The 22,265-nt window shown below is 41.7% G+C and overlaps 1 protein-coding gene across 1 annotated transcript in view; it reads left to right on the top strand.

Moving 5' to 3' along the window:
- The window catches only part of Atg10 (autophagy related 10), a 183,097-nt gene that overhangs the window by 3,490 nt on the left and 157,342 nt on the right, over nucleotides 1-22,265 (top strand). Inside the window, exon 2 of the mRNA XM_059276415.1 lies at nucleotides 17,864-17,980. Within this exon, the coding sequence (XP_059132398.1) occupies nucleotides 17,876-17,980 (105 nt within the window). The 5' untranslated portion in view covers nucleotides 17,864-17,875. The remainder of the gene's footprint in view (nucleotides 1-17,863; nucleotides 17,981-22,265) is intronic.

The following is a 22,265-nucleotide window of genomic DNA, read 5'->3' on the forward strand; positions in this document are numbered from 1 at the left end:
AAGTCTCCCAGAGCAGAGTTTTGAAAAAACGTCATACCCAAGCTTGCTGGCCCAGCACTGTCATCCTAGCATGTCATAGCTGGAGGCAGAGCCGTCTCCAGTTTGAATCCAGCCTGCACTACACACAGCCAGATCCTGTCTCAATGAGCAAAAACAAACAGAAAGTTGTTATTTGTATTTTAATGGAAGGAACCAGTGGAAATAGTTCTCAGCTTGATTCATTTGAATATGGAGTATTACAAGATTAGGATAATGTTAAAGATCTTGCTATCGTGGTGGGATATGTAAGACAATGCTTTAAAAAAAATCCTATCTTCCCTTTCTCAGATTTCTAGACTACGCTAGCCTGGTGCTGCCTATGCAGCTGGGGCTGACCTTGAGTTGCTCTTCCTGTCTCCTTCCCAAGTACTGGCGAGCATCAGTCACACTGCCCAGTTTATATGGGGCTGGGAATGGAACTCAGGTCTTTGTGCAGGCTAGGCAATCACTCTGCCAACTGTGCCACCCAATCCACACCTTTTTTTTTGTATTTTAGACAGGATCTTACAGAGTTCAGTCTAGTGTGGACCTTAGATTCCTCCTGTCTCGGCCTCTAGAGTGCTGAGGTTATAGGCATCCACTCCTGTGCCCAGAACAAGGTATATCTTGATAGCACTTCTTAGTGTTTGGTAAACTTTTGAGAAACATAAGCGTCCCTTTGGGAAAACAGTAAAGCTCACATAAGTAGGTAGTTTTGGGCTGGGATTGATGTGAATATTAATATCTTTGAAGCTTCAAGATGTGTTTGGAGCTCAGAGGTTATGTTTGAATCACAAGTATAATCAACATCAAAAAGAAAGCTATAGAGATTATTTGGTAATGGGACATTGGAAACGAATGTCTTTAGGGGCCAAACAGGCTATAAAGCATTTAGAAGATAGGGCAACTAAAAATATGCTCCACCTGAGGGCGATCTTCTGCCCAAACGGAGGCCCCTCTACTATGCTTGGTACATCAAATGCTCATTGGTCTATCAGGGCCAAGGAGAATAATTACCAATAGTTTGCCTTTGAAGTTAGGGGTATTTCATATCACTGTTATATTATCTTTCCAAGAAGATCTTTTCATCCACCCCTTTGTGCTTGGGACCTTACAGTGGTTTGCTATTGCTTGCAGTTTTAAATAGAGTCTTTTGAGTTTGAAGGCTCTTTGTAAACTGCTTGCTTCCTGTTCCCCAGATTTTCCTGTAGTCCTCAACCTACTATCTAGTCAGGCTGTTTACTTGTCCACTCTGTGTCATTTCAACCTATTCCTAGGGTCATTATCTGCCCCTCCCCACCACCTGTTAGTCAATGCTACCAGTTTGTTTCCATTCATAATTCCAGGAGAAGCTGAAAAGTCTCATTTCCTCTAGACCATGGTGGTAATGCTCAGATGCTTTTGGTTGAGTTACTACCTTTAACAGTTATAACAAGCTACTTATCTTGTATCTCAATTTCCTTATCTATAGAGAAAAATCATACTAACATACCTCCTAGAGATGCTATGAGGATTTTAGTTATGCAGTTCCTGATGCATAGCAAAGGCTTGATGGTGCTATTTTCAACTATTACATCAACCCATGCTAATTCCTTAAATAGCATTGTACAATTTATCATTGATTTTTTTATTGTATGGAATTAATGTTCTTTTCGGCTTGAAAATTTTCATATAAAGTTGATTACTGACTGTTGAAAGCAAAGCCATGATTTATACTTCTTTTTAAAAGTCTCAAATCTCTCAGGATGATACTTGAGGGCTCAGTATGTATCTTTTTTGCTTCCTGTCTTGTTATCTGGTTTCTTTTTTATTAGCCATTTTATCTGTGTTACTTATAATTTGAAATTCAAATCCTATCTGTCCCAAAAGTATTTGAGGTGACTTATAACCCATAAATGATATAATAACAAAGATAAATCATAGTCATGAAGATATGAAGCTCGAATAGAAAGATGACATTAAGATGAGTCACACCGAAATACTGTCTATGAAAAGTTGCACTTTTTTTCCCCCTATTTCTATATAATCACTAACGGTAGCCTCAGAGGAAGTTCTGAGCTTCGTGATGGTCAAAGGAAAGAAGGAAACATACCACATATTCTGTAAAAACACAGCTTCCTGTGCTCAAATAATTGGGAAGTCATTGCCCGAGGAGGTACCATCATGATGGGTTCCACATCAGCAAACAAAAACTCAGCTCAGTTCATGGTATGTTCAAGGAAAACAAAACTTAAGCTCTCTTTAGCGGCTGACCTCTAGCTAAGGAATTTCCACTGGAATGACCGGAAGACAGTCATTGCTCCCCTTACAGGCTTCAGATGCCTCCTTTTCCTTGTTCTGTGTTCTCTCAGGAAAAGCCTTTGCCTGGCTCCTCTATGGTAGAGCCCCGGACTACTTGCATTCTGGAACTGCCCAGTCGAATCTCTTGTCTCCTCAAGCTCTAAAAGTCCAGTGTACCACAGTTGACTGTCTGGTGCTTAGACGTGAATATTCAGTGTGGGGATGAAGATTGGGTCAGAGTTTTCGAGAGGACGCAGAAACTCTGCTTCTCCGGATCTTGTTGACCTGTGACTGACTGACACCTTTACAGGAAGCGTGTGGGTTGTGTCTGTGTTCTTTGCTATTAGTCAATTGGCATTTTTTTCATTTTGATCTTCTTCTGTGTTTCGGGAAAACATTTAAGAGTGTATACTAAAATGCTAATTTGATCCCCCCCCTTTCAAACTTCTGTATTTCTTTTTCTTATTTATAATGTAGACTTTATGTTTCTGGTTTTTTATAATTTTCCTTCCTTACCACAACTCCCTTTTCCTTTTCTTTTCTAATTCTCAGTCGGGGTCTTGGGACCTAGCCCGGCCTGGTACTTATTATGTAGCCCAGGCTAGCCTTAGTCTGCCTGTCTTCCTCCTACTTCAACTCCCTGTTACTGGGATTAATGGTGGTTACCACCACACCTGGGTCCCAGTTCACTTTTTAATTTTAGCAATTTTTTCCTTGGTATCTTGCTTTCAGATGCTTTGTTTTCTTTTTAAATTAGTAATGTAGAGTAAATAATTTTTCAGGTTTTTCCTCTTCAATCTTAAGACTTTTTTTTGAGACAGGGTTTCTGTGTGTAACAGTCCTGGCTGTCCTGGAACTCTTTGTAGACCAGGCTGGCCTCTGCCTCCTGAGTGCTGGGATTAAAAGTGAATACTACCACTGCCTGGCTAACTTTTTTTTTTTTTTTTTAAAAGACAGGGTCTTGCTATGAAACGTTGGGTGGCCTGGAACTAGCAATCCTCATGCCTCAGCTTCTCAAGTGCTGAAATTCCAGATGTGCATCACTGTGTCGACCTCTTCAACTTTATGGACGTGTCTCTTTTCTTGTTTGAGAGCTTCGTATTGGGCCCCATGTTGGCATTGATATTAGTGACTGACGGAAGAGGGATTGTGTGGGTTGGCGTTGCTGACTCAGGAAGCAAGTGCCCCTTCTCTCCCTCCCTGCAAGTAGATGTTGATTCATCTTTTCCGTGTTCAGTTGGAGAGCAGGTGGGTAGGCACAACTGCAGTTAGGAAGGATTAGATCTCTTCCCGATTCTTCCCGATTCTCTCCTTTCTCTGCCCTGGGCCTGTAACCTGGGGAGTGTTTTTGTTTTATTTACAGCTTATGCACTTAGGGGTTTGGGGAAGATGATGGTAGACTGTACCACTGTTTCGAAGGCTGCTCTGTCCCCTCAGCTCCCCATGCTGGTTTTCTGTCATAGTATGCAGTGCATCACATTCTTCTCTGGCCGTGCACGTTACAGTTGTTAGAGAGAACACTGAGGGTGAGGACCAGTAGGAGAAAGGCGACTTAGTATGTTTCCTTTAAGGAAATACAGAATGGAGGAAAGTGAAGTGCTTCCTGTTTCCTCCTGAGACTTCCTGTTGTGGAGGTCAGCGAAAATACCAGCTCCAGTCAGTGGTTCCTCCCTCCAATGTTGTTTCCTGTTTAAACTTTGGTTGGTGGTATGTATTGTGAGATGGCAGGGAGAACTGACCTGCTCGGGAGCTGCAAGACTGAGCTGCTTTCCTCCTCCTGATGCTTCCCACGCTAGTGATTGGTCTGCCCCACCTGGGCTGCCGTGTGTCGTGAAATCCAGGCTTTAGCCACCACCCCTACCAGATGATCTACGTTTGGTCTCAATTTTCTGGCATGATTGCTTCTCAGTCATTTTTGCGGTAATAATTAGAAATATTTATTTGGGGTCGTACGGAATCATGTACATTTTTTGGTCAGGGCATAGGATTTCATATGAAATCTACACTTGCTAGCCTGCTCTCTGAACTAGAGGATCTCTGCCAGGGGACCCTGCAAGGTGTGTGAGTCACCAGTTTAGAGGAGTTCAAGCCAAGTTGTAAATGTTGATGTTTAGCTCTCTTAGCTAGAATTGTCTCCCTGCCCCTCCCTCATCCTTTCTTACCCCCTCCCTCCCTCGTTAGCACACAGTCTTATGTTGTACAGACCAGGCTTAAGCTCACAGGCTCAAGTGATACTTCTGCTTCAGTTTAAGTGTCCGATACCCTACCCACAAGCTTGTGCACCATGCCTGGTGTAGCAGTTTGAACGTAATTGCCTCCATAATCTCAGGGAATAACCATTAGAAGGTGTGGTCTTGTTAGAGGAAGTGTGTCACTGTGGAGGCAGGCTTTGAGGTCTCATATATGCTCAAGCACCCAGTGTTACAGTCCACTTCCCATAGCCTTCTGATCAAGATGTAGCCAGCACCTTGCCTGCATGCTGCCATGCTCCCATCATGATGATAATGGACTGAACTTCTGAAACTGTAAGTGAGCCACTCCAAGTAAATATTCTCCTTATTGGAGTTGCTGTGGTCATGGTGTCTCTTCACAGCAACAGAAACCGTAACAAAGACACCTGGTTTGATAAAAGGACATAATCTATGTTTACAGTTATAATACTTGGAATTCTTTTTTAGGGTGGTTTTAAAATTTTCAAGTTAGCATATAACATTGTTGTGATATTTTCATACATGTATGTCATTGTATTGTGTTCTTACTCATCTGTCTCCTCCATTGCCCTTCCTTAACTCCCTGCTGTCCTTGCAGTGGGTCCCTTTCTGCCCCAAATAGTCTTCTGTGTGCTTTATTGTCACATCAGTCCCATTACCTTTATCCCGACATTGCTTGTTCACCTGTCATGGTCAGTAGTGTCAGATTTTTCCATAGATGAAGTTGCTTCCTTTCATTAGTGAAGAATGATCTTTAATGTTTAAGTATATGCATAGCGTGTTCTATTATATATGTGTGTGTGTGTGTGTGTGTGTATATATATATATATATATATATTTATTTATTTATAAGTAACCTTAAGTCTGGGGAAACGTGTGTGTGTGTTTATATATATAAACATAAAATCATATATATATATACATAAAATCATGATTCAATCTATACTAACTTATTGATTCATCAAAAGAAATATCTTTTGCAAGAAAAAAATTACACACACATAGATTTTGTTCCATACATCAGATTAAAGTTCACATAAAAATATATAGTGAGCAAACAGTTTTTAGTTAAGTGAACTCATCTGAACAGTGGTCATCTGTGGAATTCCTGCTCACTGGAGCTGCGCAGCAGGAGGTGTGGGTGGTTTCTCCACCCTTTCCATGGAGGCCTGACCCTGAGATTGGAAAGGTAGGAAAAAATGGTTCTCTTCAATCTTTGAATTCTGCTGAAGTGATTGTGAAAAGGTTTCTATTGAATTAAAGAAAGCGAAACAAAACAAAAAAGAAAGAAAACAACAACAACAACAACAACAACGTCCAACCTGTTCAGCCAGATCAAGAGTCAGGCCGAGCAGCTGTATCAGTCATTATACACTAAGGCACAAGGGGCTGTGACGCATTTCCAGTTGTTACATATAATTAGGAATGAAAGGCGTATTGTTTAAGATGAGGGGAGAATTGAGATTTTCCTGCCTCAGAAGAAGCTTTCCAAGTGTTAGGATTAAAGACATGGGCCACAGCTCCTAGCTAAAATTCATCTTTTTACTGAACATTCACAATTGTTCTGTTGTTATCCCCAAAGTCTAATTTTTTTTTAAATTGATTTTTTGAGACAGGTTCCCATGTAGACCAGACTGGTCTCCAACTTGCTATATTGCTGAGGGAGGATAGCCTTGAACTACTGACCTCCTAAATGCTGGGGTTGCAGGTATGTGTCTCCACACCCAGCTAGTCTGGCTGGCTGGGCATGGTGCCTCACATCTGTAATCTCAGCATTGGAGAGACCGAAGTAGGGGGATACCTCCAACCTTAAGGTTAGCCTGGTCTTTGTCGTAGTCCAGGCCTGAATGGGCTGCAGTCTAAGGTTCTCTCCGGACCCATCAAAATAAGGCAACTTGTCTGTGAACTCACAGTTTACATGCGCTAGGTTTTTAAGGCAAATGGGATTGTTATTGCTGTTACTGGCCAATGAGCTGCATTTGTAATTATTTCATTTTGGCCACACTTCCAGCCATTCCGTAGAGGAAATTCTGAGACTGTGATTTCCGCTTTTGCTAGTCAGGGAACATGGCAGAGGAAGAGGGAGAATCCAGTCTTGAAAGTGTGAGTAAAAGTACTGATTGTAATGGTTTTATTTTTTTAATGAGTTGAGATATTCTTCCTTGAGCAAAGAAACAGTTATTCACTGTATTTCATTCTGGTACATCTGGAGGATCTGAGTGGAGATTAATACCCTTTTAATATGGTATACTTTCTGATTTGGTAATCAAGAAACAGTTACTCACTGTATTTCATTCTGGTACATCTGGAGGATCTGAGAGGAGATTAATACCCTTTTAATATGGTATACTTTCCGATTTGATAATCAAGCTGTGTTTGCATTGTAGTATATGACATCCTTCAGCAAAGCTCAGTTCTTAGATCATTTTAAAAGTATACAGCCCAATATTAATTAATGTTTTGATGTTCAGTCGTCTTGCTAGTAGCATAGTGATGTTAATTAGATAAAGTATAACTATTGAATGAAATTTTATGTTTCAGCTAGCATTTTTAATAGTTCAGTAAATCTGAAGCACCTGGAGGGCTTAGGAGATGGAGTGTTCTTCCATTTTGTTATTAAGAGTTGGCTTTGAATTTTAATAATCAGAAATATATATTGTGTTTTTTTATGTGTTTTCTGTTTTTTAAATTGATTTTTATTTATTTATTATTTTGAGACTATGTCTCACTATGTAGCCCTGTTTGGCCTTTAACTCACTGTATAGACTATGCTGACCTCAAACTGACAGAGATAAGCTTGCCTCTGTCTCCTGAGTGCTGGAATTAAAGATGTACACCACCAGGCATAAATTATATTATTTATATTATAAATTAAATTCTGTTTGTGCTGATTTGTTATCTCTGGAGTATGTCAGGATCATACAGTTGGAAACCCCATCTTTAGGACAGACAGTCCTATTTCAGTCCTCTAGTCTAGTTCTACATTCTTTCTCTAAGTGATGACATAGACCCTTGCCGTCTGTACGATGCTGATGCAGGATCATTATCTCCAGCTGAGAGTTCTTCCCTTCTGAGATGGATTCTTCTCAGAATGCCTGCTAGACCTGTCATTTGTGGATCTACAAACACTTCTGTCAAACCCATGCTAAATTGAACCTACCTCTCTCCTAACCCTGTCTTCATCCAGGGATCTCTGTTGAAATACGCTGCCACCTAAAGGCAGAGAGCTTGGAATCATGCTCAGACCTTTCCTTTCCTGCATTTGAATCCTCCCTCCTGTCTGTTCTACACCCCCCCCCCCCCTTCACTCTGCACAGCATCTCCAAATCTCTTGGATTACCAAGAGCCTTTTACCTGGCTTTATCCAGTCACGACAAAACCACTGTCTGCACAGACAACAAAAGTACAAATCCTGTCAGAGGTTCACTCCTGCTTCCCTCCCTCCTACCATAGGCACCAGGTCTCACTTCCTTCCCACACCTCCACACTGCAGTCCCAGGAGTTCTTGAGATGGGCATGGTGGTCCACACCTGCTAGCCCAGCATTCAGGACATCCAGGAAAGAGGATCACAGGGCTGAGGCCAGGTTGGACTCTTTAGTAAGTACCCAGCTAGCCAGGGCTACATATCAATACCATGCCTTAAAAAATGAACCAAAACAAACATACAAACAAAACTCCCCAAACTAAACCCCTCCTTTGCATTTCCTTCCCGCCCCTCCCCCTTTGCTTGGTTAACTCTGACTCTTCCTTTAAATGCTTTCTTTATTAGGATCACACTGAATTTTAGCACCATTGAGTATGTGTAGTCTGGGAATGCCACAATCATCCCTGACACAACAGAGTCCTTGTAGCTGATGGTGACTTCTGCATGACCCCCCCCCCCCCCCACTTTGTCTTCCTCAGCCAGTTTCCTGCGTCCTTGCCTTCTGAACTTTGCATTGATCTCAGGAGTGCACGTTCATGGTAAAGACAATTCCTAAACCGACCCCCAGCCCTTTCTGCGCTTTACCACATTTTGCATTCTCAAGGAAAGATATTTTGAGGTCAAAAGAGTTCACGACCAACCATGAACTAACTGTTTCTGCCACTGTGCACAGTGGAGTGCCAGGCTGGTTTGGGGAGCCGACACAGTGTGAAGCAGTTTGCATATATAACTCTTACGTGATAGGAACATCTTCACAGATCAGTGCATCCACTAAGGAGTTTTAAAACAAAGCTGATATTTAAAACAATCCTAAAGTCCTTGAGTGGAAGGCCATTTTTTTCTTCACCCCACAAACTTTTTGTTGATGACCCCACTTCCCTGACACCCATTTTAGGTCCTTGCCTCTTTAACATTAGATGAAAACCCCTGTTCTGTGAGGATCGTGTGATTCAGTTTCTAAGCCATAGCACCTACTATCCCTGTCCAGTGGTGGTAGATGCCTGTGATACTGTCTTGAGAGGGAATCCAAACACCTCAGTGTTTGGAACTTCCTGAGTGCCATTCATATTTGCATGCAGTCCACTGTGTATACTGATCCCTGTTCACACAGAGACATCAGATACTATAGTCGACAATATGCTGGGAATACCATTTCCATCTTCACACTGAGACCATCAGAACCTACAGTCTCTAATCTTGAGAGTATACTGATCCTGTTCACACAGAGACATCAGATACTATAGTCTACAATATGCTGGGAATACTGCATCTTCACACTGAGACCATCAGAGCCTACAGTCTAATCTTCTGAGTATACTGATCCCTGTTCACACTGAGACATCAGAGCCTACAGTCTAATCTTCTGAGTATACTGATCCCTGTTCACACTGAGACCATCAGAGCCTACAGTCTAATCTTCTGAGTATACTGATCCCTGTTCACACTGAGACCATCAGAGCCTACAGTCTAATCTTCTGAGTATACTGATCCCTGTTCACACTGAGACCATCAGAGCCTACAGTCTAATCTTCTGAGTATACTGATCCTGTTCACACTGAGACATCAGAGCCTACGGTCTAATCTTCTGAGTATACTGATCCCTGTTCACACTGAGACATCAGAGCCTACAGTCTAATCTTCTGAGTATACTGATCCTGTTCACACTGAGACATCAGAGCCTACAGTCTAATCTTCTGAGTATACTGATCCCTGTTCACACTGAGACCATCAGAGCCTACGGTCTAATCTTCTGAGTATACTGATCCCTATTCACACTGAGACATCAGAGCCTACAGTCTAATCTTCTGAGTATACTGATCCCTGTTCACACTGAGACCATCAGAGCCTACGGTCTAATCTTCTGAGTATACTGATCCCTGTTCACACTGAGACCATCAGAGCCTACGGTCTAATCTTCTGAGTATACTGATCCCTGTTCACACTGAGACCATCAGAGCCTACAGTCTAATCTTCTGAGTATACTGATCCTGTTCACACTGAGACCATCAGAGCCTACGGTCTAATCTTCTGAGTATACTGATCCTGTTCACACTGAGACCATCAGAGCCTATAGTCTAATCTTCTGAGTATACTGATCCCTGTTCACACTGAGACCATCAGAGCCTACGGTCTAATCTTCTGAGTATACTGATCCCTGTTCACACTGAGACCATCAGAGCCTACAGTCTAATCTTCTGAGTATACTGATCCCTGTTCACACTGAGACATCAGAGCCTACAGTCTAATCTTCTGAGTATACTGATCCTGTTCACACTGAGACCATCAGAGCCTACGGTCTAATCTTCTGAGTATACTGATCCCTGTTCACACTGAGACCATCAGAGCCTACGGTCTAATCTTCTGAGTATACTGATCCCTGTTCACACAGAGACCATCAGAGCCTACGGTCTAATCTTCTGAGTATACTGATCCTGTTCACACTGAGACCATCAGAGCCTACAGTCTAATCTTCTGAGTATACTGATCCCTGTTCACACTGAGACCATCAGAGCCTACAGTCTAATCTTCTGAGTATACTGATCCTGTTCACACTGAGACCATCAGAGCCTACAGTCTAATCTTCTGAGTATACTGATCCTGTTCACACTGAGACCATCAGAGCCTACGGTCTAATCTTCTGAGTATACTGATCCCTGTTCACACTGAGACCATCAGAGCCTACAGTCTAATCTTCTGAGTATACTGATCCCTGTTCACACTGAGACATCAGATGTGAGCCTCATATTCCCAGTTTTCCCCCCTTTCACTGCCATTCTCAAACCTTTTTGCTATCTTACCTTCTTTAAAAAAATTTCTTTTTCTCTCATATACTACATCCTGACTGCAGTTTGCTCCCCCTCCTCTCCTCCCAGTACCTTCTCCCCACCTCCCTTCTTCCCCAGATCCATTTCCCCTCTGTTTCCCTTCAGAAAAGGGCAGGCCTCCTGGGGATGTCAACCAAACATGGCATATCAAGTTGCAATAAGACTAGGTACCTCCCCTCATATTAAGGCTGGACAAGGCAACCCAGTAGGAGGAAAAGGGTCCCAAAAGCAGGCAAAAGAGTCAGAGACAGCCCTACTCCCACTGTTAGAAATCCCACAAGAAGACCAAGCTACACAGCCATAACATATATGCTAAGGACCTAGGTCAGACCCATGCAGACTTCCTGGTTTTTGGTTCAGTCTCCGTGAGTCCCTGTGAGCCCAGGTTAGTTGATTCTGTGGGGTTTCTTGTGGTATCCTTGACCCCTGTGGCTCTTACAATCTGTCTTCCCCTCCTTCTCAAGATTCCTCCTGCTCTGCCTAATAATTTGGCTGTGGGTCTGCGTCTGTTCCCATCAGTTGCTAGATGGAGCCTCTCTGATGACAATTATGCTAGGTTCTGGTCTATGAGTGTAGAAGAGTATCGTTAAGAATCATTTCATTGTTGGGTTTTTGTTGTTGTTGTTTGTTTTTTGTTTTTGTTTTTTCTGGTCGTGTTTGGTTCTATTCTAAGTCTCTGGGCTATCTAGCCTCTGGTTCCTGGCCCTCTGACAGTGTCAGATCTGGCTTCCCTCTTGGCATGGGTTTCAAGCTGGACCAGTTGGCCACTGTGGGTTGGCCACTCCCACAATTTCTGTGCCACCTTTACCCCAGCACATCTTGCAGGCAGGACAAATTGTAGGTCTAAGGTTTGAGGCTTGGTTGGTGTCCCAAATCCCTCCACCGGAAGCCTTGCCTGGTTACAGAAGGTGGCTGGTTTAGGCTCTGTAGCCCCCATTACTAGGAGTCTGAGCTAGGGTCACTCTTGTAGACTCCTGAAAGTTTCCATTGTACTAGGTTTCTACCTTGCCCCTCAAATCCACCCCCACCCCTGTTCCAGTCTATAGAGTCCAGAGGAAATGCTGAAGGAAGACCCCAGTCTCAAATAGTATGTAAGAGCAAAGAACATTTATTAATATTCCAGCATTCATGCAGGGTTGTTCACCTGCACAAAATGGCGATGACCCTGAGCGTTCAGGCTCCCTTTAAGCACAGCTAGGGGAATTTCAGGAACAATTAGGTCATCTCTAATATGGTTGGTTAAACAAGCAGCAGTTACATTAGTACGTTTTTAACTGGCTGAGGTTTTATCTTTGGACATATTTGGGTAAGTTTCAAGGGGGCTACAGGAACTGTCCAGGAGACATTGTGGGGCTGACCCAGGCCCTGGTCATGCTCTCTCCCTCCTTCCTGATTGTCATTTGTTGATAAATGGCCCTTTGTTGGGAGAGACACCTGTTTGCCCCTTAGAGAACTGAAGCCTAAATTCAGTTGTGAGAATGGGAGAGTTTAACCCCTTCAAGTCGTCTCCCCCATTACTCTCTCCCTTCACCCCCACCCCTAAACATGATCCCTTCTGTTCCCATCCCCACCTGCCCCCAGCCCCTCAGCAAAATCTATTCTGTTTCCCTTCCAGGGAGATCCATGCATTTTCCCCCCTTGAGCCCTCCCTGTTACTTAGCTTCACTGGGTCTGTGGATTGTAGCATAGTTATCCTTTATTTTACAGCTAATAAGCACTTGTAAGTGAGTACATACCATGTTTGTGTCTCTGGGTCTGGGTTATCTCACTCAGATGATGTTTTCTAGTTCCGTCCATTTGGCTGTAAATTTCATGATGTCATTGTTTTTAACAGCTGAGTAATACTCCATTGTGTAAATTACCACATTTTTTTTTTTATCCATTCTTCAGTTGAGGGACATCTAGGTTGTTTCTAATTTCTGGCTATTAGGAATAAAGCTGCTATGAACATTGTTGAGCAAGTGTCTTTGTGGTAGGATGGAACGTCCTTTGGGTATATGCCTAGGAGTGGTATAGCTGGGTCTTGAGGTAGCTCAGTTTCAATTTTCTGAGAAACTTCCATATTGATTTGCAAACAACTGTACAAGTTTGCACTTCCACCAGCAATGGAGGAGTGTTCTCCTTGCTCCATATCCTCTCCAGCATGAGCTGTTACTTGTTGTAGAATATTTTAAGGTGTGTTACATTTGTTTATTCTCTGGAACATTTGTTTAATGATGCAGAGATTTGTTGTATTCCTTTATGTTTCATTTGTTTCAACTCTGTGAAGCTGTGATTCTTTGCCTGTATAAAACACCTGATGGTCTAATAAAGAACCGAATGGTCAATAGTGAGGCAGAAGAAAGGATAGGTGGGGCTGGCAGGCAGAGAAATATATAGAAGGAGAAATCTGGGAGGAAGAGAAGAAGAAGCAAGAAAAGGAGGAGAGGAGGACTCCAAGGGCCAGCCACCCAGCTACACAGCAAGCCACAAAGTAAGAAGTAAAGAAAAAATATACAGAAATAGAGAAAGGTAAAAGCCCAGAAGCAAAAGGTAGACAGGATAATTTTTTAAAAAGCTGTCAAGAAACAAGCCAAGTTAAAGGCTAAGCATTTATAATTAAGAATAAGCCCCACAAAAGAGCAACAACCAACAACATTTTGGTGTTCCAAGGTGGGGCTAGAGTAAAAGAAAATCCAACAACAGTCACCTGTGTTTTTGATCTTAGCTGTTCTGACAGGTATAAGATGGAATGAATGTTGAACATTTCTTTAAGTGTTTCTTGGCTATTTGAGTTTCCTCTGTTGAAAATTCTCTGTTTAGATCTGTACCCCATTTTTAAAAAATTGGATTATTTGGTTTATTGAGTTCTTTATATATTTTAATATATATGTATATTTCCTGAGTTCTTTATATATTTTGGATATTAGCCCTCTGTTAGATGTGGAGGTGGTAAAAATCTTTTCCCATTTTGTTGGCTGTTGTTTATCCAAATAATGGTATCCTTTATCTTATAGAAGCTTTTCAGTTTCATGATCATTTATTAATTGTAGGTCTTAGTTCTTGTGCTTTGGTGGTCTGTTCAGGAACTTGTCTCCTGTGCCATTGTGTTCAAGACTATTCCCTACTTTCTCTTCTATTAGGTTCAGTGCATCTGGTTTTGTGTTGAGGTCTTTGATCCACTTGGACTTGAGTTTTATGCAGGTTGATACATATGGATCTATTTACATTCTTTGACATGTGGACATCCAGTTAGACCAGCACCATTTGTTGAAGATGTGTATTTTCTTTTTTCCATTGTCTATTTCTGGCTTCTTCATCAAAAAATCAGGTGTCCATGGGTGTGTGGATTTACATCTGGGTCTTTGATTAAATTCTGTTGATTGACCTATCTGTTTTTATGATAATACCATGTGGTTTCTATTACTATAGCTCTGTAGTACAGCTTGAAATCAGGGGTAGTGATACCTCCAGAAATTCTTTTGTTGTACAGGATTGTTTGAGCTATCCTGGGTTTTTGTTTTTTTGTTTTGTTTTTCCATATGAAGTTGAATATTTTTCTTTCAAAGTCCATAGAGAACTGTGTTGGAATTTTGATGGGAATTACATTGAATTTGTAGATTGCTTTTGGTAGGATGGTCATTTTTATGATGTTAATCCTACCAATTCATGAGCATGGGAGATCTTTCCATCTGCTCTTTTCTTCAATTTCTTTCTTCAAAAACTTGAAGGTTTTATCATACAGGTCTTTCACTTGCTTGGTTAGAGTTACCAGAAGACATTTCATATTATTTGTGGCTATTGTGAAGGGTGTTGTTCCCCTGATTTCTTTTTTAGCCTGTTTGTCTTATGTATGTGTACACACACACACACACACACACACACACACACACACACACACACACACACATATGCTACTGATTTTTTTTTTGTAGTTAGTCTTGTATCCAGCCAATTTGCTGAAGGTGTTTATCAGCTGTAGGAGTTCTCTGGTAGAATTTTTGGGGTCACTTATGTATACTTATATCATCTGCAAATAGCAATACTTTGACTTCTTCCTTTCCAATTTGTATCCCCTTGATCTTCTTTAGTTGTCTTATTGCTCTAGCAAATATCCCTGACCTCTCTCCCTTATTCCCTTCCTCTTCTCCCTTGTCCTCTATCTCCTGTGTTTGTCTCTTACTTCCTGTCCTCTGTCCCTCTAAAGAAAATAAATCTCCTTTGTGCTGAGAACTTGGCCTTTTGGGTCCTGAGCTGATACTGTGACTTTCAATGATCAAGTAGACTTCATCCTAGAAATGCAAGGATGGTTCAACATACAAAAATCTGTCAATGTAATCCACCATATAAACAAACTGAAAGAAAAAACCCACATAACCATCTCATTAGATGCTGAAAAAGCCTTTGACAAAATTCAACACCCCTTCATGATAAAAGTCTTGGAGAGATCAGGGACCTCTGATGCTGTTTTCTTATTCTCTAGGCCGTGGTTGGTTCTCTAAGGCACCTGAAATGTTGGTGTTCTGGAGGCTTATCTCAGCCTTGCTCCTGTCCCTGTGCACAGAGGTTCTTAATGTTTGGATAGGACCTTAGAAACACCCGTGGGAAATTACAGATGATTCCCAGGAGACATGTGGACAGCTACCTACACATAAAATCGAGGGTGTCAAGTGTCATGTGCTTCCAGAAGCCATATTAAGAATAGCCAGACTAGGGGGCAGTGTGTGTTTGCCTGTTATTCTAGCATACAGAAGGCAGAGGCAGGAGCATCAGATTTTGGCAAGTTTGAGTCTAGCTTGAGCTGCATAGCAAGTTTCAGGGTAGCCAGGGATACAGAGTGAAATCCTATTTCAAAAACAGATAGACAAACAAATAAACAGAAACAAACACCAAAAAACCACTGAGTGCATTTCTCTCTAAGAGCCAGGCATGGTAGTGTGTGCCTATAATCACAGCTCTTGGGAAACAGAGGCAGGAGGATGGCCATGAGCTCCAGGTCAGCCTTGTCTATATAGTGAGTTCAGACAAGCCTGGACTACATAGGAAGATTCATAAAAAAGAAAAAAAGTGTATGCTAGAAAAAATTAATTAAAATGTAAAATATAACAAGTGTGTTTGTTAAAATTAGAATGCATGGCCAGAGAATTCATTTTCTTTTGAGTGTAGGTACTTGATTGAAATTTGTTGTTCATTCACACTGCCCCCCCCCCCAACCTTTTTAAAGATAGAGTCTCACATAGCCCAGGTTGACTTTGACCTTTGTGATGAAGAGGATGACCTGAACTCTTGATCTTCCTGCTTCCACCTCTCAGATACTAGAATTACAGGTTTGCCACCACACTCACATCATAGTTTATTCTTGATGGAACCCAGGATACACCATCTAAACTTCTAGTTTTGATTTAAAAGGAAGATCTCAAGCCATTTGTACAGCTGATTGAATGCAGAATCATGGGTTTGTATGTTTTCAGTTATACTGTTCTTTTTTTTTTTTTTAAAGATTTATTTATGTATTAGGTATACAATGTTCTGTCTGCATGTATCCCTGCCCAGCAGAAGAGGGCGCCAGATCTCATTACAGATGGTTGTGAGCCACCATGTGGTTGCTGGGAATTGAACTCAGGACCTCTGGAAGAGCAATCAGTGCTCTTAACCTCTGAGCCATCTCTCCAGCCCAGTTATACTGTTCTTAACCTTGCTCAACAGCAGCTTGCTTTTCCTATAGAGACATGCCTTTATTTGGCCCTTATTGAGGCATTTATGATATATGTAATTGCAGAGGATTACAGTTGTCTTCTTATATTTTATTGGTTTGTTTAATTAAACTCCATACTTATGATACAAGAATATGGTTTGTGAACATACATTCATCTCTCAGGAGCAGAGTGCTTTATGGTCATCATGCTGCAGAACCAGTGTGCCTCAGCCAGCTGCAGGTGGTGTCAGTCATTCACAGGGTGGTGAATGGAGGCTTGTTAAGGCACGTTCTATTGAAATGGGTGGGCTTTTTTGTTTATCTCCCTTTCTTAGAATGTGAGCTCTTACAAGGCAAAGTGTCTGCTTTTTTCGTATCTAACTTTTCTCTATGCACAGTGCCTACTTAATATGCATCCAACTTTTATTATTGGGTGAATAGACACATTCTTATATAGGTTATGCTGAATTTGGACAGTCTGCATAGTGGGTTGGCAATCAGCTTGTATAGACAGGTCGTGGCCCTGAGTCCCTTTTTATTTGCGTTTGTGAACAGATTCCTTTTGATTTGTCATCGAAGGAATGGAGATGACATACCTTTGGGTTGTGAGGAGATCAAATGGAGATGTGAAGTGTCTTGCGTAGCAGTTGATATAATAAGCAACAGTCTTGATGCTCATAGCTAATGACAATGAGCGTGTTGTATCTAGCTTCTTTCATTGAGAGGTCTCAACTACATGATCTGGGGCATTTTTCTTATGTGCTAAAATATTTTCTGTAAACAATATTTTATGTTTTGAACAGCTTTCTACAACAAATATATGAGTATTTCTTGGTATGTCACATTTGTGAGTTTGATCTAGTAGTAATTAATTAACTTTATACCTTGGAAAGCAATTTCAAGCTTTGCAACAATATTTGCTGGAGAGTTGACCGTTCTACTAAAGCGTGAAGGGCAGTTGGCCCCCATGCGTCGCTGTAACAGTCAGTGTAAGAGCTGAGGCAGGAAGCAGACATATTCTCAGGAGCATGTTTGAAAGCATTATCTCAGAATCAGATAAAATTAACAGTGAGGATTTATACTACATTCGGCATCACCCTTGTCCTTATAAAGACAAACACCCTAGAATGTGTGGTCGAATGATCCGTTAATTTGTAGGGTGTATGTTTAGCATATTTGAGGCCCTGGGTTCAATGCCCAGCAATTCAAAAAGAAAACCAGACAAGATTCCCTCTTGAACAACTAAAAATCCAACAAAGAAGGCTCCATAGATAAATACTCTGTTTTAAGTATAGGCTTTTAGGTTTTCATGTCGTGTGAAACACAAAGGAAGACAGAGTGGGAATATGGGAAGTGAAAACTCTCATGACCGACCCCGAGGATGGTTTCCGTTGTCCTACCCCAACTTTGTTTTCTTCATTCTTATTGCAGTTCTCATTTAACATGGAAGATGAGTTCTTTGGAGAAAAAAGCTTCCAACACTATTGTGCAGAATTCATCAGACATTCACAACAGATAGGTGATGGTTGGGAATGGAGAACAGCCAAGGTGAGCAGAAAAAGCATTTCTTCGTTTCTGTGTTTTGACTGTGTATCCCAGGCTGCCTTCACACTCCCGCCAGTCCTCCCAGTCTTGTCTCCCAGGTGACGGGTCACAGGCATTTGTCACCACACCTGGCTACAACAGGGATTCCTATTTCAGTTTTCAGGGGAGGGCTGTTTATTCTGTTATATAAAAACCTCAGTAATCGATAGGAAGTTATAAAAGTGGGGTTGATTTAGCAAAAGGCATAAAATTAAAAGCATTCTTTAAAACAGATGTTCATTTTATTATTCCAGCTATATATACTCATAATTATTTGGCTAATGAAGTGTTATCTATAAAGTCCTTAGATGACCTTCATGAATTTATAGATAAGGACCCTTACAATATTAATTATTGCTATGTAAACAGATGTTTTTCTGGTGCTTCTAACCACTTGTTTACATTATAAATGTTTGTTCTCTCTTGGTTTTGAGATAGGGCCTGTCCTTGAACTTCATATGTTGTCAGGGATGACACTGAACACCCTCTCTCCTGCCTCTGCCTCCCAAGTACTGGGGTTACAGGCTTGCTCCATCACAGCCAGCTGTACTATAATTTTCTCAGGATACTATTTTTTGTCTAGAGAGTAATGGTAATCCTGAAATCAAGTAAAGGCCAGTGGTCACAAAATCTCAAGTATTAAGAATTGTGTGTTTGGGAATTTCTTATTACATAAAAATATTACAGAATGTTTTTCCTTTTGCTTCTATCCCAAAGTAATGTAAAAGCTTTATATACTCTTTTAATTTCCATACATACAGTGTGTGACGCTCTCTGCTTAAAAGCTTTTTTAGTATTACCTGCAATCTTTTTAGAGACCTTTCTCCCTGCCTGACATTTCAGTTGATTCATGAGAGGCTCAGGCTCTTGCTTATCTGCATCATGGTTCAGCTTCCAGTGTGCATCTGAAAAACCTAAACATTTTAGGCCAGATTCCCATGATTTAGAACTGAGCAGGGAGATGCAGGTCCTGACTAGGCCCAAAATGTCACTGGGAAGAAGCCATGGGTTCTCTGGGGTCATTTACCTGAACCAAACTCTCACTAGTTCTCAGATCATCTCTCTCCCTGGTGATTCAACTGTCTCTAACTCAGAGACAAGAGTCTCACTTGGTGATACAGCCTGGTTTCCGTTCACACAGCCTTGAATTCACAACAGTCCTGCCTGGTTCCCCTGAACTGGCAATTACAGGCATGAATCACAGCAATGATCAGAAACCTTTAAACTCCAGGGGCCCTTGCTGGCTCCCTGTACAGGATAGTTGACTTTATTTGTGCCTTGTATTAATTTTGTTCTTGGGTATTTTATAGTTTTGTTTACTATTATGTTTGAATTTTCATTCATGCTATCTTTTCTATGAGTTATATTGAGGAATCACTAGTTTTTGCATGTTAATCCTATAGCCAACAACTTTACTGCATTCTTGTTGCATTCTTCCTGACATTTCTCTATTGTGTCATGGTTGATTGGAACATGACAAGTAATCACAGCTCTTTGTCTTTAGCTTGAGTTCAGTGTGAATGAGTCTGAGCCCTCCCTCCCTCTCACCCTCCTTTTCTACCTCCCTTTCGGTGTTAGAACTGAAGCTCAAGTCTAGGTTTCTGTCTCCTTCTCTTTTGTAAAAGTACATTTTATTTAGCAGCAACAGTACATTTTAGAATTATAACATATAGTGAGAAAACACAAGTTCTCAGTGTTCTCAAATTCCTACCATGATACTTTTTGAGGTCCAGAGACAATAAGTCAGTATTCCTGGGAATTATCAGAAATTTCAGAACTATGATTATTTTAAACACATCTTCCTTCCTTCCTTCATTTTTCTTTTTGGTTTTTCAAGACAGGGTTTCTCTGTGTAGTTTTGGATCTCGCTCTGGATCAGGCTGGCCTTGAACTCACAGAGATCCACCTGGCTCTGCCTCCTGAGTGCTGGGATTAAAGGCGTGTGCCACTGCTGCCCAACTTTCATGGTGCTTTTAAAGAACTAAAACTTTCAGGAATATTCCGATAATGAAAAACATAAGTTAAGATCCAGGTCTTCCAGTGAGATGACAGACACCCCCTTTTGGCCTCTTTTGGTTTATAATGCTGTGGGAATTGCTTGGAAAGTTTTCCCTCACCACCCCCTGTAGGCGGAAGTTTCTTTCCCACCTGCTTGTTCCCAAATACCCCGGCAGCTGCTTCCCAAATAACTGACTCAGAGGCTTAATATTATTTACAAATGCTCAGCCAGTAGCTCAGGCTTATTGCTAACTAGCTCTTGCACGTAAATTAACCCGTAACTCTTATCTCTGTTTAGCCACGTGGCTTGGTACCTTTTCTCAGTGCAGCATTCTCACCTTGCTTTCTCTGCGTCTGGTTGGTGACCCCTGACTCTGCCCTTCCTCTTTCCAGAATTCTCCTAATCTGTTTGCCCACCTATATACTTCCTGCCTGGCTACTGGCTGATCAGCATTTTTTAAAACCAACAAATCTTTGCAGTATACAAGAACATTATTACACAGCACCCCCCTTTATTCTTACTTTGTTGTGTTTTGGGGACAGAGACTTATGTAGCCCCAGTTGACTTTGAATTCATCATGTAACTGAGGCCCACACTGACCTTTTGATCCTTCGGCCTCTGCCTCCCAAGTGCTGGGATTGCAGGCAGGTTCCTCTGTACCCCGCCCTCCCCTCCTTTCCCTGCCCCCTTTCTTCATGTCAGGCTGGTGGCAGGGTGCTAACTCACACTGTTAACATTTCAGTGATCTAAGAGAATAGGGTTGGGGTGGGATCGGAATGCCATTGTGTATGAAATGAGGTAGTACTGGGTTCAGGAGGGCCTTCAGACTTCAGGAGGAGGGTTGCTCTGCCAGGAGATTCTTCACTGAAATTGTAAACTAATGTCTGGAGAATCGTTTTTAAGATCTGATTTTGTTACTGGTCAGTCTCTGAAATGTGACTAAGTGTGGCTAAGTCTAATTTATGTTTACTGCCCTGGCTGCTGAGTTAGGAAAGGTCCCTGCCCTTTAGAGTGAGAGTTACCCCTCTAATTAAGGGCATCTTTCCCCATATGGGACAAGCCCACAGATGTAAAGTCAGAAGAAAACGAACATCAGAGAAAATCGAGATACCCCGAAGGTAATCACTGAGAATGCGAATGTCTGTGGAGAACAGGGTGGCAATGCACCTGGGATGAAGCAGTGTGGAAACTGAGGCTGTGGTGGATGGCTGCCCGTTGTCTGGACTCCCTGATCTTCTGATATACTAAGAAAAGTAAAAACTTCTGAATTAAGAAGTTTCTGATTTGTTAAGTGTTGCTAACTCATTAAAAAGTACTGATTTGAGACACTGGGAAGATCAAAGCAGACGTTGGTGAGGCATCCGAGGTGGTCTGTGGCTGGGCAGCACAGGGGTCCTGGGATCAGCTGTCTGCATAACTGAGCTTTCTCAGCCAGCCTCTCAGTCAGCCCTGCCTCAGTGTCTGCAGTGGGTCTGAGCAGTGCAAGGGCTGCATGCTGCCTCTCCACTGTTGAGGGTGGATAGCTTCTCACCTGATGCATTTTAATGGCCTCCAAGTGCTCCCATAACTTACTTGACACATTTCCAACATAGTTAACCCTTATACAAAATATCTCTGGCTAGGTCCCATCTCCTACATATTTTTTTCTTTGTATTCAGTTGGAACTCCACTTTATCATAGAATAATGTAGAAGCTCCTTAATAGGGAGGGTATCCACACTGCCCACTCCAAAACTCACTTCCATCCATTCTTCTCTAAATTCCCAGAAAACAGAGAAAAGACGATTTAGAACATTAAAAAATTTTTTTTGTTTTTGTTTTTGTTTTTAGAGACAGGATTTCTCTGTGTAACAGTCTGGCTGTCCTGGAACTCACTCTGTAGACCCAGGCTGGCCTCGAACTCACAGAGATCCACCTGCCTCTGCCTCCCGAGTGCTGGGATTAAAAGTGTGTGCCACTACTACCTGAAAACAAGTAAATAAATTTTTGTCAGTGTTAGAAAACAAAGCATCATGGAAGGATTCTAATTCTCAGTGAATCTCCAGACACAACGAGAGACTCTGTCTCAGAGAAAAAGGTGGTGAGTGAGAGAAGAGAGACAGTGTGCATGTGCTTGCACGCCCACAGAAGAGGGAGTGTGCATGTGCTTGCACGCCCACAGAAGAGGGAGTGCTCCAAGTTCAGACCTTGTACACTTAGTTCAATTATGGACTCATTTCTCTGTGATTTTAAAAATTGTTCTGAAGTAATA

Source organism: Peromyscus eremicus, chromosome 11 (genome assembly GCF_949786415.1).
Source record: "Peromyscus eremicus chromosome 11, PerEre_H2_v1, whole genome shotgun sequence".
Taxonomy (NCBI): domain Eukaryota; kingdom Metazoa; phylum Chordata; class Mammalia; order Rodentia; family Cricetidae; genus Peromyscus; species Peromyscus eremicus.